The sequence below is a fragment of the Calypte anna genome, chromosome 1 (assembly GCF_003957555.1).
Source record: "Calypte anna isolate BGI_N300 chromosome 1, bCalAnn1_v1.p, whole genome shotgun sequence".
In the NCBI taxonomy this organism is placed as follows: Eukaryota; Metazoa; Chordata; class Aves; order Apodiformes; family Trochilidae; genus Calypte; species Calypte anna.
In genome coordinates this window covers 119263138-119286058 of record NC_044244.1, presented here as the reverse complement: position 1 = coordinate 119286058, position 22921 = coordinate 119263138, and the positions used below count along the sequence as shown (strand labels likewise).

Genomic DNA, 22921 nt, shown 5'->3' with positions numbered 1-22921 from the left:
TTAAACACACCTGAAAAACCTCCTGAAGATGTACTACTCCCTGTACTATTTTCTCAGCTGCAGAGCTGGCCATAACTTACTCATGACTGCTCATTCTCATTTTGTCAGCTGTTCTAGCAGTTGTTGGTGGAGTTGTGCTGTAAACTAAAGCAATGAGCTTCTCAGGTCTAAAGGTTAAACCTGAGGTTTTTGTTTGTAGCTTATTCTGGCTCACAGATTGAAATGAGTGTTGTGTATAAGTAGCTATGGGACATAGTCCCACAACAACTGAAATATCAGTAGCATAACAGAATGTCATTAAGTTCCTCCAGACTCTGTGGATTTACCCCCCTTTGTGAAATGTGCTTTAAACTGAAGCAGCTTATTTTGATTTCTGTCACAGTAAGATATTTTGTCGGATTTTGGTGTAATTTCTTGTTAGGAATCTTCCCAAACTGCTTTACTTAACTTGATAACTTCATAGTGGCCTTATTGCACTTTGTATGTTGTTGTCTCTTTCATTCTCCTAGAAACTTCTCTCTGTTTTTGCTGAGTAACCATATCTTTGATTATGCTAACAAGAATGAGTGCTTTCTGATAGGCTGTTGTTTTGCTATAATCAAGAGTTGCCTGGGGTGGAGTTTTCATTGTGTTGTTACAGTTGATTTCTCTTTTGTTAGTTGTCTTATTCAAAGTACCAGTTCTGTGGAACATGTGCTTCATTTTACAGTTCTGAACACCAAAAATACTTATGCAGTAATAAAGGATGGATTTTTTTTCAGAATTGTTTTTTGTGCTTTTCTCTGTATTTTTTGTATCTATTGATACCTGAGAGCGAGAGTGTGTTTTATTTCTTTGGATGTGTGTGTGTGTGTATAAATAAAAATACATAAACCTTAATGTAAAAAAATACCATCCTGCTACTGGTCTGTGTCTTTCGTGGGTTTCTTGGAGACACAGACAAGCTTAGTCCCTGTCTTCCAACAAGGACTAAGTAATATAGTTAAATACCACAAAAAAACATCTCATGATTGTAAGCTGTGCTTTAAATGCTCTGCAGAAATAGATATGAGCTGTGTGGTTTTGTTGGTTATTTTGGTTTGTTTCCCCTTCCCCCCTCCCCAAGTTTTTCACTTAACACATAAAAATTTAATCTTCAAGCAAAAAAATGATAAGCAGTGGTGATCGTTTGACAGGGTGAAGAAGAGGAAGAAATTCCAGAGCTTCCAGACCCATCTCTGGAAATGGGAGTTTTGCCTAAAGAAATCAGGAAACTGGTGGAGAGAAGACGCCAAGTTAAGCAGTTAATGAAACAGCCAGATTTAAATCCTGACCTTTATTTACAGGTGTGTTTTACAGAACTCTGATTTTCTTCCCACTCCCCCTGAGTGCCTTGATCAGCCTTGCAGAATAGGGATGATTAGTAGTGAGCAGTGATTGTAATGTGCTTTACTTATGGCCCATCATTGCTGCAGACTATATAAAAAGCTGTGAATGTAATTGTGAACATTAAGTTCTGTTCTCTGTTGGCTTATGGTTGTGTCATTCCTGCCTGTTATGTTTCTTTTCAGTATGATATCAGACAGAAGGCACTGAAACTCACCGCCAACAGTATGTATGGCTGCCTGGGATTTTCCTTCAGCAGATTCTATGCCAAGCCTTTGGCTGCTTTGGTGACGCATAAAGGGAGAGAGGTAAGTCATTAAACAGGTTATACACACATGAAATAAGAGTGAATTTCAGCTGCCTGCTTTTTTCATTGAATGTGAGAATGGTCTTGTTTTTGAACCTGCTTCTTGTTTCAGAACTGTAGTTTTTCTTGTGCTACAGAAGTTGGAAGAAATGAAACTGTCTAGAAAAGAATCAGATAAATGTCTCAAAGTATAACAAGCTGAAGTGCTTGCTAGAGCATTACTTGGAGTTAAACTTCCTTGGTTTTGATGGGCCAGATTATAGTGACAAGAAAAAAAAATGAGGCTGCTTACACATTTTCTGTGAATTTCCAGTGTTGGCCGATGGGTTAGTCTTTGATTTGGAGGTATACTTCATCTTTGGATGAGCTTTCCTTTGGCCAGACTGGCCTATGCCCTGCTATTTGAGAGTCTGAAACCCTAAAGTTTGTGACATGGTTTTGATCACATGGTGACAATGGATTCAGGGCCTTATTTTCAAAAACTATTTGTTCCTTAAAATGAAGCTTTGCATAATCCTCAAGAGGCCAGAAGTTGTAAGAGTTGCTCTTAACTTTATAGGTAAAACTATACTTGGTGTTGATTAAGATGGCAGCTGAATGCAGACCACTCAGTTTGGTCCCAGTGGGTTAAATAATTGTTAGAGATCAGAAGCATGCCACTGATCATGTCTTAAAACACATTATTTTTCATGATGCTTCATATCTCTTCTTTATAGAAGAGAATGCCAAACAGGAATCTGCAAAGGTGCCAGGAACAAATGTAACAGGGTGACTGGTCAGCTTTTTAGTTGAGCAGGGAGATGGATGACTTCACACCTTTTTTAGAGGCACATGCTCCTGTGTTGTGAGCTCTCCTTGCTGTGGACTCCCAATGCTCTAGGGGTCTATGTGCAGCCCCTGGCTGATGTGCATAGGGGGATTGTGTTTCTGATAGCACATCTTTGTTTTTGAAAGTCTTCCCATCTTAACAGTTCTGTGGGGAAAACCTTAAATTTGCTGTCTTCCCTATTTATGTAACTTGTATGTTTAACCTTACACATTTAACTAGGAAATACTTTTGAGAGATGATAACTGTAAATGCACTACTCATCCATGTTAATTCAGAAGTTAATGTTTCCTTTAAAGAAGTTACATATTTTGCGGTTATTTTGAGATGCTGATGTATTTATCTAATACATGAAAGGCATGAAAAACCTTTGAGTATCATAGCTTTATAGTTTCTATCAGTATTTAACAAGTCATGAATTTGACGTTTTGGTTTACTTTATGATCTCCATTACTCATGTGGAGCACCTGTCACAAACTGGGTATTGCATGGATACTTGAGCTTTTGGCCTCTGCTAAAGGGGGGAAATATTTTTATTTGCATGTACAATTCATTCTAAGTTGTCTGTGACTTAGCAGCAGTGAGATAACAGTGCACAAAATTCTGGTATATCTGCATATGATGTTCTAAACTGATGGTAGAATGAAAGCATCATAAATAGGTGGTACAGGATGTGCAAGGGAGCACTTTGAGACACCTTCTCCTAAGTAGTTATTTTGGCCACTCTGCCTGTAGAGCTGAAACTCTGATCTTTTTTCCCCTTTATTTAAGGTAGGTTAGTATTCTTTACTCTGGATACTGTGGAGATGAGAAACTTGAAAATCTGTGAGGTTTTCAGGATGATCTGTAATTTTGTGTTTCTGTGTAAGCATGACAGACTCTGAAATACATTGTATGCGATCTGTTCTGAAAAGTTTCTCACTTGTTGGTAGGTAGGAAGGTAGCTTAATGAACAGATACAGATTTATTATGTCCTTGTTTCTTGAGTAGTAGTTTTTGCTATGAAAGGTGATACAAGAGGACACTTGCATTTTCAGGAATTTTTAAAATGGCATTATTTCATCTGGAAAAATACAACTTTAAAATTTTATATTAGTCTTTCTATTCATAGGTCTCCTTTTACCACTGAACACTAATGTAAAAGAGCTGAACGTTAAGCATCAGCAGATTTGGATTCTCTCTTGAAAAGGTTAATTAAAAAAATAACTGTTAGGGAAAAATGTTATGGGTCTGAATTTAAAAGGCCTTTTCTAATGATTAGTAATCAGTAGTTTGTGGTGGTTTTTTTTTTAAATTGTTGTGGAGGTGACCTGAGTAAATGCAGGTAGGCTTGTAGAATTATGTCTAAGTGGGAAAAATACTGTGTGGGATGAAAACTGAACTTAATATTTGCACTAATACAATTACTGTTCATAAGTCATAACGCAGCACAGTTGAAAGTGGGAAATATTTCAAGTTCTTGAAGCTCAGGGTAGCAATGAGTTTTAAAGTAGCTGCAAAGGAATGAGTTTTGGTGACTTTCATAAATTGCTGCTTTCTAATTGTGTGACTATAGACCCTTTCACTGAAGCTGTAGTGAAGACAGAGTACTGCAGGTGTCTGATGCTGAGTGCTTCGTCCTGCATCTCCTGGGTGGTAACTTCTCTTTGTGGTTTTGTGTTGCCAGAGTACTGAAAGTACTGGAGCTGCCTTGGAGTTCCTTATGTTGACTCAAAATTCTTACAGTTACATACTGCCATTTAAAAAAAACTTGCTTGTAACTATGGTAGTGTTTGAAATGTTCATTTTGATGGCAGAAGTATTAAATACGATGTGGAAAGACCATTTATAAAGCCAGGTCATGGTGCCAGGATGGAATATGATCCATAAGAGCTCAGTTCCCTTCAGTCAGCCTCGGTGAGGTAAGAGGCAGTGCTTGACCTTCATTTACCTGAAGGCATGGGGTAGAAAGGTAGCAATGCTTTGCCAGTTAGGCCATGGGATCCAGCCGGGAGCTTGGCTGTGGTTCCAGTGGACGAGGTGCAACTTGTGTGGATCCTGTAGTAGTGTCAGTGAGTGTTCACTAGATGGCGATAGAGACCTTGAGATCATTAATCAATTAAGACTTTCATTTTTGTCAGAAAGTGTTTTAAACCTTGACTATCAGGGTCTTCAAACGAGTCTCCCTTGTTTATTTTCTTAATTTGTGGGTAATTTCTAGCAGGGAAGGTGGCGCATACTAGTGTGAAATTTGTCCACATTTTTAGTGTATTATCAGAGGTAGCCTGGTCAAGTTTCAGCATATTTTGGAAGAAAAAAAAAAGGCAAAAATTTGGGGTGTGAGGGAGTTAAAATTACAGCTCAAATCTGTCTGACCTTATTGGGAAATGTCAATCTTTTCCTGTTTTAATCACTAGGAATTAATCAGTTCATGTTCTTAGAACAAATGAAAAAAGCCCCTATTTCTGCATTTGGAAGCCAAACGTTACATCATTGATCTGGAATGTGTTAGAAGGATTCTCAGACCTTCCCCTCCACCTCTCCATGTTACTAAGCGTTTGCTTGGATGTTGCTGTTGTTGTAACTACAGCAGTTGCTTGCATGGAAAAGTAATAGGAAAATATTTATTATATTTTTAGCTGTCCTTTAATGTAATTTAACAACTGGAAACAAGATGAGTGGATGTTGTTCAACGAGCCAGCTCTGCACTATCAGGCAGTGTAAGGTCATGCCTTCCTAGCCTCTTTAAAAAGGACAAGGCTTTTGATGAAGTGTCAGTTGTCTGATTTCACAAACACATGATGCCCTCTGCTGCAGGATTTTCCTGCAGGACAGCAAAGTAGTTGATTTTATCTGTAGGTAGCTTGGTTGCTAATGGCTGTCACTCAGAGCTGAAGCCTTTTCCAGATCCTCGCGTTTTTCCACGTTGTTTTTCATTTCTAGGTATTTTTGCCCAAGCAGCTAGAAAACTTGCCTTTGAAAAGAAAATAACACATTTGCTGTTTTCAGCAGTACTAACGAGTAGATCCAGTGTTACAGTATGCAAAATAGAAGGGGAAAAGAGGCAATTGGGTTAATTCCAACTTTCTCGTTCAGATCCTTTAGATACATTCTCAATTAATAATTAGTTTAAGATGCTGGCAGTCAAAAGGAAAGAATAAAAGCATGTTATTGCTCTAGTCTAGCAAAAGAATGGATGAGGGAGGAGAAAGATGAAGTGGAAAAAGATGAGATAATTTAAAAAAAATTAAGCAAGGGTAGGTAAGCAGGTTAATGGCTGCCTATAGTAAATGTCTTTTGTAAAGGAATCCAGGCATCTCTTCTTTACAATTCTTTTTTTTTCTTCTTTTTTTCCCCAAGTCTTGCTCATCCAGGAAAATTGATCATGAGCTCCTTTCTCTTAATTGCACCTAAAGCCTTGTATATACAATCTGCAAGGATTGTCATGTGAATGGGGCAATTGTCAGACACCTGGTTTCTTCTACATTGTGGTATGGGAGAAGAGATTATTAGATGAGGGAAAGGAGCCTCCTGAAGTCTCAGCTGAGCATGCTGTCTATATTTAAACAAGGAGTACGTCATCAGAGTAACATTATTGGAAGACATGGAACTTGATGGCAAAAGGCTAGGCAAGGGGTTTCTTAAGTGCTTTTAAATATAAAAATGGCAAACTGAAATCTTAGGAGAAGTAGTTCTAAACTGTTGCAGTGTCCCTAAATGGAAACTTGTTGGGGTCAAATCAGTTGTCAGTGTTGTTAAATTTGTCATTATGTATGCAATTGTGAGCCAGTGAAAAAGCTATGTATGTTATTCTGCATGCTAATACACAAAATGAGTTAGAATAGATATTTCAAGGGAGTTGCTGCTTACAATCTGAAAATGCAAACTGAGCACCAAGCAGTAGAAAAATTATGGAACATCTTAGCATTTGTGGAAATGAAATATTATTATTGTTAGTCAAGTGCATGAAATGACATCTGGTCTCATAAAGACTTTTGCATCTCCAAAGAGAGGAAGTGAAACATCTTAATTAAGAAGAATGTCCAGAATATTCTGAGTGAGGAGGAAATTAGTCTCGGGGGGAGAGGAAAATTTTTGTTTTGTTTTATTTTATTTTATTATTTTATTTTTTGTTTTTCTTCTGCTGGGCAGAAAGGTTTAGTGAACAGTCACTGAGAAACGTTTAGGAAGATTGATCAGACTTAAGATGGGGAGCAAGTCAGATGAATAGAGAGAATTCTTTTTTCATGACTGCTCATTTTAAGATTGTGCTATCATGAGATGTGTGGTTCCCTTCCCTGACTACTGATTTCCATGGATGGCCTGTAGCAATTGCATGGCACCATGGTGAGTTGGATCAGCCTGGTGATCTGAGTTGAAAACTAACTCTAAAGTAAAACAAAATTGATTTTTGTTGGATCAATGACTCAGTGACTCACTGCAAGCTCTTGGAGCTGGAAGAAAAGAGGAAGTTTGAAAGTAATGGCATACCCAATATGTGATATAAAGGGGTCAGGCATGACCAGCCTTTTTTCAGTTCACGCCTGACTTTGAAAGTGTAGGGTCAGTGTTAATAGCATGAACGGGGGGGATTGGTTTGTTGTTTTCCTTCTTCTGTACTATTTTTTCTAATGGTTTCCTGTATTGTGTTTTTCTCTCATCTTGCCAAAGTACACTGATTTTGCTTGAGTCTTATCTTAACCTGGCTGGTTAGAGAATGACAAAAAAATCCCCAACCAAAATTGTGGTAAACCCGAAAGCCAAGGAACTGGGAAATGTTAAAGAACAAGATCTTTAAATGTAACAATACATCTACTTGTGGAAGCCATATGTGGTGGGTAGAGGGCTTATACCTCAGGATCAGGAGAGGCAGAAATGTCTCTCCACATCCAATGAGAACAGGGAGGACTCTCAGGTGTGCAGTAGAATACTGGGGGATGCATTTGAATCCTTCAGCCCTCCAAACTTTTCGTGCTTTGGTTTTAAAATAGCTGAAGAAATACTTTAATCCTATCTAGAATAGTGTAGGGAGAATGACATCAGAAGACAGAGATCCTTTCATAGTTTTAATTTTCAGATACTGGTGTAAGAGATGCCTCTTAAAAGGGCAGTATAGGAGCTGAGGAGCTCACCATGAAGGTGAGAGCTTTTGCAACATCACAATACCATTTGTAAACTGCTTAGGTTCTGTTTTCAAATGAATTCACTTTTCAATACTCACTGTTAATGCTGGAAGAATAGAAGTCCTGTTATGTCTCAAAACCAGAAATATTTTATGGCAAGCTGCTAATGAACTAAGAAAATGTGTACTGCAATCCAGCATCCAATTTAAGATCAATAATGTGTTCTTCAGGGTGTGACTGCCTCATGCATTTATATGAATTAGATGTTAGCCTGTTCTAGAAGCCATAGGTTTGGATACCTAGATGGTAGTAAAGTTTTCAAAATAAAGAGACTTCAAACTAGGGGGGCTTTTTCAAGCACTATTCCTAAGAGTACAGAAAAATGATATAATTGAAGTGTCTTCTCCCAGAAGCCTTAAATATTTATACTGTCCTTCAAAGCTAAGACACCTTGATCTCATAATCAAAAAGTTTCATGTATTTCCTGGGAACATTGCTCACTGTGCAAAAGCTCACTGTTACACAACAGGGTGTTTTTAGAAGCTTTTTGCACCATCCACAATTACACGATGTGTTCTTTACCCTCTTGGATGGATACTCATTTGAGCCTACTGGGTTTGCTGTTTTCAGCCAACGATTTAAGAGGCTGAAAGCTGAGTTTGTTCAGTCCATAGAATAAAATTTTAAAGGTGGAATTAATTGTGATTTTCAACAACCTAATGAGGGCTAACTAGAAGTCAGACTCTTTCCAGAGGTTCACAGCTCTGCATCTGTTTTATGACCATCAATTTAAAAGTTTTTTAGTTCACACTCCGCTGACCTTAGCAATAAATCCATATCCAACAGATGCAAGAGTAACAGCTTGTTATTTGAAGTGAAGAAATCTAGAAGGATGAAGACATTTTAGCAGTGATACTTGTCTTACCAGGCTGTTTTGGTTTCAAAGCTAAAAAAAAATAAAATAAAAAAAAAATCCTTAAGTACTGTGAATTCAGGTTTTCATGTATGGATCAGGTCCTGTGGTCTCTTGCATGTATGTTCTTTCACTAGGCTTGTGCCAAGATTCATTGGCTTAGTTTAGAAAATATGCATAAATGGCTTATGCTATTTTCAGCATTGAAATATACTTATGAAACAGATGAAACAGTTTGTTCAATACCTTTAGTTATTTGTGGAAGGTGGACTGTCTCTACTGCTTCAGGTACAATACCTTGTAGGGGATACAGGAGACTCTGATGGTAACACCAAGAATTCTTCTTGGACAAATAATTCTTGAGAAGTAGCTGTAGTTTAACAACCTGGGGCATAGCTGATGCGGATCTCAATGTAAACTCTACAATGTTAGAAGCAAGGAAATCTTAAGTCAGACACATAGCCTAAGCTAAATTGTTCAGACTTCCTTCACAGTAAAAAGGGGACAGTGTCAAAGTGGATGGAATAAATACTCCTGAATTTTAGAGCATCATAGGATTGGAAGGCATTGAAATTTTAACTTAAGCGTTTCCTCTCTGTTTGCTTTTTTCCCGGTGTTTATACCTATTGTAATGCAGGAGATGTTGCTGGTGGTATCGTTTTCTTTAGCTTCAGGCTATGCCCTTTATCAAATTTATAGGGTAGGGTTTCAGGAAGTAAGATTAAATTATATATGTTGATATCTGCTCTACAATTTGATACTGCGTTCATTTGCTGATTTGAGCCACTGGAAACAGTTGCTTGATAAAATCCTATTTCAACCCCTTTATTAGTTAAAAAAACCAAAAATTAAAAAAATAAATCTGGTTCCCTCTACCCTTTATGTTTGATCATTTATGTTTTTGTATGGTCTGATGAATTTTAAAAAAACAAGTAGTTCTTCAGGTTTTTGAAGTGGCTCCCACTTGCCAGCAGGGTGCATGAAAAACGTGGGATGTCGGAACATCATTTTAATCTTACTGTTGGCATTAGACCCTGGCAGTCACTAGTCCCATGTGGTAGTCTTGCTGATTACATGTGACTAGTGAGTCTTTTAAGGTTTGGATAGCAATGCTTGGTAAGCTCTGGTTTAAAAAAAAAAAAAAAAAAAAAAAAAGACAGTGGTCTTTTGACATATAGCCTTTCTGAAAGATGATTCCTGATTGCTGCTGAAGTAGGAGTAGACAGCCCTAGCCAAGCAGTTGCTACATCTCAGATTGATCATGCCTTGTTAAGTTAATGCTTGCTTTCTAATTACTTGCCTTATTTATGACACTTGTGACAACGGGCCAGAAAATGATGAATTTAAATTATTGAAAGTTATCAGAAAAGCAGGACTGTGTGATAATCTCCTTTGAAATTCAGGGTGGTGTTTCTTGAAATGCTTGTGTAAGAAGGATTTCTGTGATAGAAATAGAGAAGGCCTTGAAGTATAAATACTGTGGTCAAGTAATCACTCTATACATGGTCTGGTTTACCCTTGACATTGGTGCTCTGAATTCTTTGTGTGCAGCTTCATTCAGTTAGGCAATAGCACAGTTGACAGACGAATAATTTATTTTATATTTTCTCTGACTGACTTCAGTGGAAAGAATATTTTCAGTGTTAACCTAATTTCTCTTCCTTAATGCTTTTAATTTGACCAGGCTTTGTTGTTGTACTGTAATGCTGAATTGGCACATGGAAGACTACCACAAAACCACAGGGATGTCTCAGTCCTGTGCTTGAGTGTATTGTAACAATCTCATTGGGTTTGCTCTGGTTGGAATTTTACTTGTTGTATGTAGAACTTCTGTTGCTTTCTTGAACAATCCATATATAAGTCAATGATATCCCTGATATTTTTTGTATAACATCCTTAATTTCTCCCTTTTCTTCTCTCCATTTCCCTTGGAACTCAACATCATCAGTGTCTTTGAACTTAGGTAAATAGTATATTTTTATTTGCTCAGAAATCTGTTGATTTCTTTAAATTGTAATATCTCCTCTGCCTTGATGTTTTAGTATGTATTGTACCTGTTTTTTGTTTTTTGCTTCAGTTCATAACTTTGTATTTTTCAACTTAGAGTTAAAAGTGTAGTCATCCTGGAGCTAAAGAAAAATCAAAGAGAAGCCTGTACTTACACTGAGAACCCCTGCAGAAAGCTTTGATTAGAGAAAAGCTTTAGATCTCTTATGTTCAATTGTCCATCAGGTGGTCAGTCATTTTGGCAGGTACTAGTGTATACCACAGATGCTAGAGATGGTAAAAAGTCTATTATGTCATGTAGTTCATCTTCCAAGCTATGTATATAGTTACTTCAGCAGAAACACAGCTTTTCTTTCTTTTAATTTTTGTTTTGTTGGGTTTTTTTGATTTTTTTAAACTGTTGTCTTTCAGAAGCCACTTCTTTAAATGTTGTCATGTTTTTTTTAATCTGGTTTCTTTTTATGATTGCAAATTTTCAATAGATTTGAAGATGGAAGATAAGCCTGCCTTCAGTAGGAATGTATTAATTGACAGGTGTCCTGAAGTTCTTCATTCTTGGCAGTGGTCCAGGATGACAGAGCAGTAATGATGTAGAAACTGCCATTCCTTTCTGAAAGGATTTGAGGAAATCTGTGAAGTTATTAACTACTGCTTGCTTCTAACAGATTCTGAGAAGATCATTATGGTGTTTAATTAGTTGAGATTACCCCCTTTATTATGCAGAATGTTTGCAGAATTTTATTTAAATTCCTTTATCTGCTGTTTTATGGCTTGCACCAGGTTTTTTTCCTCTTCTTTTCTCTTCTCTTTAGTGTTCCGGATGGTTACTCTGAGGATTTGAGTAAAGGATCATGTTCCTATCTCTGTGTGGTGTAATTAGTACAGCTATTTAAATGTTATCTGGAACCCATTTACCGTATCTGTCAGTTGCTACTTAGTTCAGTGAAAATGCTTTTATGTAAATCACAGAACAATACTTCTGACTTGTAACAAGATTGGGCTGAATTTAGGTGACTAAAACACTTCATGCTGGAACAAAAATGTCTTGCTGAATCAAGGGTATAAAATTATAAAAGCTGTTGCTTTTAAGAATTGTATTATGCTGACAAATGAATAAATTGAATTAGCTGACATACTTCTACAGTGGGAAGGAAACCTCCCACTGATCCTAAAAAATTAGAGGAAAAGCTGTCACACGGGATATTTTTCTCCCAACTTACATGCTTTTGGCAAGTTGGACTAATCTTCTTTGATATCTTTTTGCAGTAGGCTACAATTTTGTGTTTAGTATTTAGTATTGCTGCCTAATAGGGGAGGACAGATGCTTTCCTTTCACTTTTGTCCAAGTAATTTATTAATGGATGCAGTTCCTCCTATGGATAAGAGCTATTTGCACTTTATAGGGACCTAATGGTAATATTAATGATTTTGATCAGATAAAAACAACTCTTGCTTCTTTCCCATTCTCCTCTAGTTTACAGACCTTTTGTGGTGGGTCTTTAATACCATCTAATAATTCAAATATTTAAAGTAATTATGAAGGTATCTCATTTTTTATACAGGAACAGGCAATCTAGTTTAGTTCAGTTTTGTTGTATTTTTTTTTGTTGCTTTTTTTTTTCTCTCCCAGAAAGATGGGCTTGTGATATGCCAACCAAGGGAAGATGAATAAATTGTGACTTCTTTTTGTGTCTCTCGGTTTTCAGCCTGGAGTGTAAGCATGTGTCAGTTTGCACTGTCATAAATACTGTGTTAAATTACAGCAGGTTTTTTTTTTTAAGAAACTGTTTGATTTTTTGCCAGGGATTCCTGAGCCATCTAGTAATACTTTCAGGGATCCTATTCCTTCTCTGAAAATCAGTGCCAATTTTGGACTGTGCAGCTGTCCCAGTTTCCTTTTCATTAATTTTCACTGTAGGACTGAATGTTTGTTGTCTGATGTTTATTATATTAGCTGACTTAAAGACAGTTATTTCCTTTCCCCCATGGATCTTGCTTTACTTTTTTTTTTTAATTTTTTTTTTTAATTTTTTGTTTAAATGGAAAAAGGAATAGATTGGCCAGAGGATATCTGGGGTGGTAAAGAAGTAATAAGTGGCACTTATTTGACTATTCCAGCAATGATCCTTGTGTTATTCCATACAGTACTGCATAGCTTTTGGCTCAGCTGGTCTGCATAATAGGGGAGAGCCTCCCTGCTAAGCCAAGCAAGTCTTTTTTGCTTCCAAGAGCATGTAAAGCATGCATGGTAGTAGATTATCACAATTATCAAGTATCAGTACTGGCTTAGTATTTGTCCCTGGCCTTTTCTATCTTAAGGAAACTCTGTTTTATGATTGTCTATCTGCCCCTCTCCCTGAGAGGAACTGGGGTTAATAGTTTATTAATAATGTGCATAGAATATCCCAGACTTGCTTTGTGTTCTTGAGCATAAGGGTTTTTTTCTATTTTATGTAACATGATGCTTCTTTCACTATCAAAGCACTTCAGACAGTGTTGGAAGCAGTCACTGTTTACCGTGTTTGGATTTTTATGGTCTGATAATTTTTCTTAAATTTAAAAAAAAATCAATTTTTTTTGCATGCTTCACATAACATGAGGGTGTTGGCTTTTGTCTTTAATTTTCAGTCCTAGTGTGATGGCCAATAGTTGTTTTAGGATTAGTTATGCAACCACCAAGAGACCAGTGACTCCTTGTTCCACAGAGCAGAGAGTTGGTGCTCTCAGGGGTTCTGAGCTGTTGCAGTGAATGCTGTGAGAAATGGCATTTGGGAAAACTGAGCATATATGCTCACCTGTAATGAAGAACTCCTTTAAGTGTTTTGCTTTTGAATGCTTTTTAAATGCAGTGGGCATGGGTGATTAAATGTTAAGTCAGCTATACTTAAAATGTTTGGAAAAGAGAGTAGCATGAGATGCAAATAGCTTTTCCTAGACAGCAAGTAGCTTATTTCCTTTTTATTATTTTATCTCTGTTTTCCTCTTTCGTTATTGATGTTTCTTTCCAAACAAGGATGGAATCATCCTTTTCAGTGTATATTTACTTGGGGATCGGGGTGGAATGACAGGAAGATGGAATTGTCAATGAGTGGTTCAAGAGGAAAATCCAAAAATACCAGTAGCTTCTCTGATAACTGCAGAACCTAGAAGCTAAAACCTTGGGGAAAAATGTGAAAATTACTTTTATCTCATATTTTAATTCAGTCAATGCTTTAAGAAGTTAAGTGTCAAGAATAAAATAAAATGGGTCTGGAGGAGGTAGCTATGGATCTTCCACATCTCAAAAATAACACGGAAACACTGAATGCTCAGAACTGTGTCATACTGGAGGGCAATCAACTTTGTGTGTCCATTGTGCCCAAAAGTGCACAAGTTGTCAAAAAGGCTTGGATAACTAGTTCTATTCTGTACGTGCAATTAAATTAGCAAAAAAATATTCATCTTGAGAGTCAAGGTCTCTATTTAATCAAAAGTCCTTTTTAATGGGGGATGAGTATGAAGCCTTTCTCATAAAGGAAAGGCCACAGCTGCCTTGCTGAAGTTGTTGTACACCTGGTACTGGACTTCCTGGGAAAGATAGATAGGTGAGCTACAAGTGAAGTCTGTATGTTATGTTGAGAATCAGGTTTGGGTTTTGGTTTTGTGTTAGGAGGTTTTTTCATTCATTTTTTTTTCCCACAGAAGGGAGCAGCTGGATAAGATCTGTGGAAGTCATGCTTCCAACTCTGCTCCTTTTTTGCTGATGCCTTATGTTGAACTCTTTCTGGAGGATGAAATGTCTCTTGTCACATTTGTTGCCATCTGCTGTTTGTCTCTGTTGATAAGGCTTAGTTAGCACTTTTCCTAGGAAAGTACATGACATAATTTCAAAAACAGCTTCATTTACCTGTTGCTGTGTTGCCTGTGACTAGGCAGGCCCTGTTCTAAATGTTTTCCAGCTGGTACATGTCATTACTGTTTCAAATGACTAACATGAAAAATTTATAATTGAAGCTACAAGCCTATTACGTAGTAAGCTTTAATTAGTTAAACTGCTTCGTATTCGTTTACTGTTGGTGCTAATGCTCTTGAAATTAATTGGCACTAAAGGGGGTTCAAAGTTTATACGCAATCATTTCTGTTTTAATGTGCTATATTAGTAGGTAACTTGGCTTATTAGGTGATTTCATTCTCAGTTATTGCTGCAAGTTAACAAGGCCAGAGTAATTATTTCACAAGCAATGGCCTTGCTAGCAAGACAGATGCAGCCAGACCCTTCCTGCAGAGCTCGAGTGCCTGTTGTATTCTAGTGAATAGAGGAGGGAAGATGATCTAGGTATGTCACCCAGCAGCAGATGGGGAAGATTTTTAGAAAGTGGGATAGCACACTTTTAGATCTTGTGTTATGCTAATAAAGTTTTTGTGTGAGAACGATTGCAATGTCAATAGCTGTCATCTATCAATGACATCAGCCCCTGGCATGTGCAAGCCATCAAAGCAAACAGAATGCCTTTGTATGCATAGCTGAACAGTATAAAAACCAGTTGCTACTAGAGTGAAGGTCATCTCTCTTTTTCCTAGAATAGACTAAATACCTAGCATACACATTCATTAAACTTTTTTTAAACAGAAGTTCTGATTTGATTAAAATGGAAATTGCTAGTCTTCATAGGAATTTAACTCCTAAATAGTTACACTGTTTTGTGCTACTGGTGTACTATAATGTGGCTTTACATCAGCCTACAAGTGGCTAATAGAAGAAATCATAAATCTGACAATATTATCTGATAAGTATAAAGTATTATTAAGTAATATGTATTTAATACCCAAGCTCTTATTTCAAGCGGTAGGGTTTCTATCAAAAATTAATTACAAGTGGAGATGACTCTTTTTCATGACTGGAAAAAGGGTCAAGCTGTGGAATAGCAGTGTGACTGAGCAGTCCCAACATGCACCTCTGATCACTCTCCAAAATGCCATCAGGAGAAGATTCAGGTGCTGAATACCAGATTTTTAAATGTCTCAATCTGCGTTCTGATACTATTTTAAGCACCTATTTGAAGCCAGCATGCAAATCTTTATTTAGGCCCATCTTTCATGAACTGCACACAGCAGGTTAGGTATTTATTCCATCCCAGGAAACTCCTGTTACCAAAAATTAAAAAGCCTACCCACTAGATCTCCATGATTTCTCTCCTGTCACATCCTTTAAGTAGAGATTGAGAATAAGTTTAATGGATTTAGGAGTGGGCTTTGTGGATGGGCATGTCTCATGTATGAATTTTAAAGATGTCACTGTGTTTCAAGTGAAAGGGTTGGGTAACTACTTTTCATAGTAGGCTGCTTGGTTTGTCATGTTAGCGGCATCTGAGGAGTTTTGCAGTTGATGGTTCTTTGTAGCCATAAAGATTTTGTCCTTTTTGAGTAGTATCAGCTTACAAGGTAGATTCTGGAGTATATGGAAACATTGCAGAGACTTTAAACATTGACACACTTGCAGGAGTTCAACTTTACAGAGATAGTTTTGAAAACAGGATTTAATTTTGGGTGTCTTTAGCTAAGGTATTAAACCTGTTATTTAGGGATTTGTTTATTTTTTATTACCTTTAATTCTCTCCTGTTGTAAGAGATTGTGGTTGTCCAGGATTAGAAAGATGAGAAGTGCAGAAAGAAAACCTTCTGACCTTGGAACTATTACCCTTCAGGTGAGGCATTATAATGTGAAAGTACAGGGCACTACAGCTTAATTTATGTGCAGCTTGCAAAGATATAGAGGAACCCAAGTGCCCATTTTGCTTGTTTCACACTTTTCAATAAGGAGAGAAAACAGAGAATGCTTTGTTAAGTCCTTACAGAGTAGATGGGATGCTTCTTATGGTATCTATCACGTGCCTTTATTTGATAATTTGGAGTGTTCCTCAGCAGTGGATTAATTTTGATATTTCAGCCTTCAAATCAAGTTTTTGTGTTTAAGTCTACTGGAATTGTTGGTGTTATGTGTCTAATAACCCATCTGTCTCAATGATGATAAAGCTTCCTACTTAGTCTTTCTACCTCAAGGGAATAACTGAGCAGCCATCGTGACAATACTCCTCTGAGCCAACAAAATACATTTTTCCTGAGGCATTCCCTTTGAAACATAAGTTATTTTTAAGGCAATAATGATAAGGGCTCTGAAATGGGGCCCAATGAGGAACAAATACCTCTGTCTAATTGTCTGTGTTGGACAGTAAAGTTAAAAGAATAATGCCAACTTCACCTTATTTAAAAGAGAGACTGATATCCTTGTGAATATGATTATATGGTGTTAATTTTTAGTCAGCTGGGCTTGATGACTCAGTCCTATTTTTTTTTGCTGTTTTCATTAGAACTTTCTACCTTACAGTAGACTTGCAGGCTGCTTCGGTTTTGATCCATGAAGTCTTAAAGCAATTGTGTTGTTTGGGTTTTCTGCTGTGGCAAAGACTATTGCCAATCAGAGGAGCCAAGAGTCAAAATTCTGTAAAATATGGTGTGTATGTGGTTTGGCTAGGTACCTGTAATCCATCTCTTCCTACTCCTTTCTCCTCAGTGTTTTTCAAGATCTATTATATATCAGTTTCTTGTGTTGGTGCAGATTTAGAGTTATGCACTTGGCAGCATAAATGAACCACATTTAAGTTCTTCATTGATTTTGTGGTGAAAGAATTGCGTAGAAGTGGTGGTGGATTTCCCCATCATTTGTGTTAAAGCAATATCATGTGCTATGCCTCTTAAATTTATGCTGTTACTCAGCCTCAGGATACAGGCTTTAAGTAAAGACTTATTTATTAAAATTTTGTGGCCCGTGTGTTATACAGGAAGGTCAATAAGGAATCACTACAGTCTTCTGCCACACTGAAATCTCAGAATTTATGTGACAGGTGAATTGGATAGAATGTAAATGAATTGGGTATTTTTGATAAAGGTAGTTCTGTGTATAGGGAAGAAGTCATGTGTGGTCAGCCAGAGAGAAGCAGTGTATTACCCGTCTGACACAACATTAAAATATTTATATGTAGATCGATACTCAATAATTCTTTAGATTGGGCCTTTTAAATTAAATTAAATTAAATTAAATTTTAAATTAAACAATTTACATTGTTTAATGCACATAGAATTCTTTGTCCTCATCCTTGACATTTATAAGAGGTTTCCTGTAATTCCTTCCCAGGTGTGTACAATCTGGTATCTTTAGTTTGTTTTAAGGACATTGTTTGCTACAGTCTAGTCTCTGTAAAGCACTTCATGAGGAGAAGGTGATGCTTTGCTTGTTTCAGTTCAATCTTGATATCTTTATTGTTTATTATATAGTTATAACTCTGATCATCAGTTTGTCTGTCTCTTTCCTCAGACCATTCTCCCTCTTAGGAGGGATCAAATTGTGTGGCCAGCAGGACCAGGGAGGTGATCTTACCCTTGTGCTCAGCACTGGTGAGGCTGCACCTTGAACACTCTGTTCAGTTTTGGTCCCCTCACTACAGAAAGGACACTGAGCTACTAGAATGTGGTCAAAGAATGGCAACAAAGCTGATGAAGGGGTTGGAGCCTAAATCTTACAAAGAACTGCTGAGGGAGCTGGGGTTGTTTAGCCTAGAGGCTTGCAGTTTCTTTGGAAGACTCTGTAGTCTGCACATCTTGAAATTTTGCCTGAGGTGGGTCACTAGAGACAATACGTGTGCAGGCACTTCTGCTTGTGAAGTAAGGCCAGCTTGCCTAGGAGACTGCATCTCTTTGACATACTCAGTCTGACCATCAACCATCCTCATAGTGAGCCTGACCACAGACGTGGAGAGAGGGGCCTCATGGAGCTCAGCTGTGATCAAGTTATACTCCTAGTAATTGTAGTCTCAGCAGATGTACTTTGCTTCAGGTTCCAGTGTGCTTTTGTTAGGCTGCTAAAAACCAAGAGTGGTCTGGGTAGATTGCACCTCAAGTGCACCTCAAGATTCAAGTGTCAGAGAAGCATGAATGCCTGACCACAGTTCAGAAAAAAAGAAAACCAAGCATCCTCTTACCTGGAGTTTCATGTAGTCAAAATCTTGAACAAAGTTTTTCTAATTCTAGTCCTTCCCTCTTTATGTTTCAGTCCTTTTCTTTTACCTTAACATACCTGAGTCATACTTTACTCTTGAGGTGCCTTGACTCGTGTATGAACATATTGCTATAGGGTAATTCAGCCTCATCAGGGTAGTATATGGTGTTCTGGACTGTGCTTGTTAGACACTTCCTTTGGAGGTAGGTCTTTCGTTGTTTTGCTGTTGATTCTCATGCTCAGAGTATTAAAAAAAAGAAAAGAATAAATAGTAAAAAGAATAAATGAAAAGCTGAAAATACAGAAATAAAATATGTAAAATAGATACAGGGGAGCCAAAACTTCTTTGCATATATGGTGGAGAATTTGTTGTGGTGGAGGGAAGCCCTTTGTAGCAGGTCTCATGTACTTGTACATGTGTAAGGATACTGGAGATGTACTGTAAAAATGGATTTTGTTTGTTGCTAACTCACCTTCCTTACAAATTCTCATCTAACAGCTCTCTTTCTCCCCCCACCTTGCCACCCCCTCCTCTGAAGTGTCAGATTTCTTCACTGGCAATGAGTTCACATTTTGTGTTTCCAATCACTTCTCAGTTTTGTTGTTATCACTGCTCTTGTTTTTTGGTCTCTCTAGTTAAAACCATGTTGCTTAACAATCAAGGTGGGAGTCTGGATTAAGTTCCCAAAGCTGTTGTGTAAATAGAACTCATACCTGTTTGAACTGAAGTGAGTTGTTGAGGTGTTCAGGGTGTGGGGTGGGTGGGAAGGGGAGCACTGCTGCTGAACTCCAGGGTGATGCACATGCCAGCAAGCAGCACCTACCTGGCAGCTCCCATCTGTCTTTTCTTTCAAGAGAATGAAAGTAGGACTTGCTCACTAGACTCTGGTTTGCTTTTTGGCTAAACCAGAGAGGCTGTTGCCCAGAGAGCACAGACTTGCTTTTCCCCTGGGAGGCAGAAAGGGAGGAGTGTTGTTCTTGGTCTGTCAGGATGCTCTGGCCATCAGTGGTGTTCTGCAGTTGCTGAGCTGTACCCATGCAGTAGAGCATCATCTCACAGCAGTACTGCTTTTATTCTGCCTGCTGCTCTTCTAGCCCACCTCAGGCCTTCACAGGCAGCTCCCTGGTGAGTGAACACGCTACTGTTGACTTGCTGCTGTCAGAGCAGAAGGCTGAGATGCTTTGCACCTCTGCATGAAAGACTAAGCGGTGTCTGTCTGATGTCTTTCCTTGTAGACAAGTTTTTGTTGTTTTTTCAAGTACTTCCACCCCCTGCCCCTGTGTGGAAGTAGGGGCTGCACGTCGCCGCCTGCCCTGTTGTTGTTTTGAGGTGCGATTTGCCAGCTTTCTCTCCACGGAGACACTGGGCAGGCTTGGAGTGTCCTTGAACCTGCCCTCCCCTTTCAAAAGGGAAGAATGAGAAGCCTTTAAGCAGCTGAAGTGCCGGCAGTGTGGCAGCTGGCAGGAAACCGATCTGCTGCTTGTCCCCTCAGGGTGCTGGCTGCCTTGCCGCTGGCATGTGCCCGGGCTGCCAGGGCCGGGGGTCCCCTCTGCACCCCGGCGAGGTGGAGTTCGGCCGGGGATGCAGTCGGATACTGCTGCCCTCTGTCCCAAAATGTTGCGGCTGTTTGCCACAGCTGCCTGTCCTGTCAAGACAGCGATTTGTCTCGGGGTTAGAGGTTGGTGAAAACTGTTGCTAACTTGAGGTGATTGATGTTGGAAAAACTAATTAGTGAGCAGGGGCGGTTAATTTGATCGCTTGTGGTGCAGTTTTCTCTTCCAGGTTTTGAAGAGCTTTGCTGAGGAGCGCCTATGCTACCAGCTTATTTCTTTATCATGGTGGTAGGAATGTATTTCCAGTGGACTGCTTCCAAGAGGAGAAACAGGATATGTTAAGAAACAACGCTTTAATTTAATTGTGAAGGATTCTTGTGTGATTTCCAGAGGGCTCTTTTTTGCTTATAGATGGAAAAGTCAGATACCTTGGTGAAATTCTCAAATTCAGTACCTTGTGAGAGAGTTGGGAGGTTACTGGCTGTGCTCTACAGTGGGACTTGTTCTCCGCAATTGGGAAAAAAAGAGGAGTGTTAAAAAGGTATTCTGATAACATTACTTAGGCTCATCCAATTGCTGATGACAAGACAATGTGTTTCCACTTTGGTCCATGCTGCTAAAGTGTAATATAATTATTTGTATTAGACACCAGCCACCTGTTAATATCGTTCTTCTAAAGGTCATTGTGTGGTGCCTTGCTGTCTGAATTTAACAGCTCTGTATCAGGTTTGTTGGTCACTCTTTTGTGTGACACTGGACAAGTGTTTGTGGGGAAAGAATGTGAACCCGATACCCCTGTGGCCGGGGGAGAGGAGGAGACTGGGGATGGGCTCTGCTGCTGCTCTTGGGCCACTAGGCTGGGTCTGGGAAACAAGCAGCTTCCTTCTGAGGTCCTTTCATCTAACATAGCCCTTGTTTGGAACAAAACTAAGTTGCAGTAATTTCCCAAGAGAAGCAAACCGATGTCTATGAACTCTTAACTTCTTGGTACCTACCCCTGGATGCAGAGGGACGCGTGGTGTTCCTGACCTGGTGTAGGGGAGGGTAGGAGGTGCCTCTTGGCTGGCTGGCTGGCCTCCTAATGCCATGAAAAGAAAGTGAGGTGGTGATAGCATAATTGTGCCTGGTGACAACGGGTAGATGCTTGATAAGTTATTTTTAAATGTGTGGTGTTGGTAGTTAACCTTAATCCTGGTGTTGGATTCATTTATTAACGTTTGTACAGTGACGTGAAAATGCAAAGCACTGTATCACTGAGAAATGTTGACCTTGTTATCTGACAAGTTTTTATTAATTTTGCTAAATATAAGGGCGGTGTGTATTGAACTTTCACTGTTCCCACCTGATCTGGTAGAAGAAGCTTTTAGAAGAGGTGGGGGAACAGATAAACTCTGTTCTTGTCCCCAGTGAATGGAGCAGAAGCACGTGACTGCTGCTGTATTTGTTTTCAAATTCCCAGAAAATGGAAGCCTCTGCTGCCAAAAGAACAAAACAAAGCACCTGGTTTGCCACATGGTATAAGACATTCCAGCACTTGCAAAGAGGGAGGGTTGGCTTTTAGCCATCTGTATTCCTGGATCATTAATAGCTGCTACTAACTGTTGGATTGAATTGCTGGCTGAGAAAGAGCAAGGGCTTCTAGGGTATTTTATGCAACTGAAAATACTTATTTGAAGAACTCCATTCCTGCCAATTGCATAAGGAGTAAAGACCTCACTTTTATTGGTTGCATATTTATTGGTTCAAACCATTGAAGCTTCATATGCACATATAGATAGCTTGTTGTGTTTGTCTAAAATGGGTCACTAGGGTCTTCAAGCATTCTGGGTTTATAAAAGTCTAATTGATTATTTCTGCCATGAAAGAGTTAATGAAGGATCACTTGTGGCTTTTAATTTTCAGCTAATTAAAAAGAACAGCTGTTTTTGTCTTGGCACTCATAGTTAAAAGTGCCAAATATAGGATTTTTTTTGTGTGTGAGTTGAAGGGTGAGGAGGAGGGGGAAAAGTTACATGTAAATCATTTAGCCATTAACCTAATGTGGTGGAGTTATAAAGCCTATTACTATAAGCCCTTTTCATTTCCACTGAGGCCTGACGTGTGCTTGATCCTGCTAATGTAAAATTCATTCTGTCTAAGTGATTACTGAAGTAAGACATTTTTAGTCAATTTTAATCAGCACGTGTGAAGCTTGCTTGAACACTAATGTTAAGTAAGACATGGACACAGTTTGGCCATGTCTTAATTAGCCTTACAAATCAGTTAGACTAGGAATCAATCAGTGAGCCAAGTCTATGAACCTTTTGACACCTAATGCCTTCTGTGGTGAGAAAAACCTATGCTGAGGGCTGAAAACACAGGGCTTGGAAGCAAGATGAAGATTGTAATTTGGTGTTCTTGTTTTATGGTATGCTTGGCAGCCCCTCACACTGTGCAAGTCCTTTACGATGCAACCCTCATTGGTGTTTCAGAGTTGAGGCCTGTGGGGTGCTTCCCATAGCCCATCATAAATTCCTGTCTCCGCAGCAGGAGAAGCAATTGGAGTATTTTTCCGAAGCTGCTTCTGCTCCAAGATACATCTGTTATTTTGGCAGAGGGGGGTGAGGGACAGCTTATTTAAAAACACTGTAACCCCCTCCTTCCAAGCTTTCACTGGGAGCTGCTGACTTGGTTTCATGGAACATCTACACTTCTTGGATAAAGGTGTCCCCAGTTTTTTTCTATAGGGAGACATTAGCATGGAAGCTATCTGCCTCTCATGTCCCTCAAATATTGATCCCTCTTGAGATCAGAAGTGATTTTTGTGAAATGTCAT

General features: G+C 38.7%; 1 protein-coding gene across 1 annotated transcript in view; it reads left to right on the top strand.

The window, feature by feature from the left end:
- Nucleotides 1-22921, top strand: part of POLA1 (DNA polymerase alpha 1, catalytic subunit) — a 197561-nt gene that overhangs the window by 37432 nt on the left and 137208 nt on the right. Inside the window, exons 25-26 of the mRNA XM_030469196.1 lie at nt 1176-1325; nt 1551-1673. Of these exons, the coding sequence (XP_030325056.1) occupies nt 1176-1325; nt 1551-1673 (273 nt within the window). The remainder of the gene's footprint in view (nt 1-1175; nt 1326-1550; nt 1674-22921) is intronic.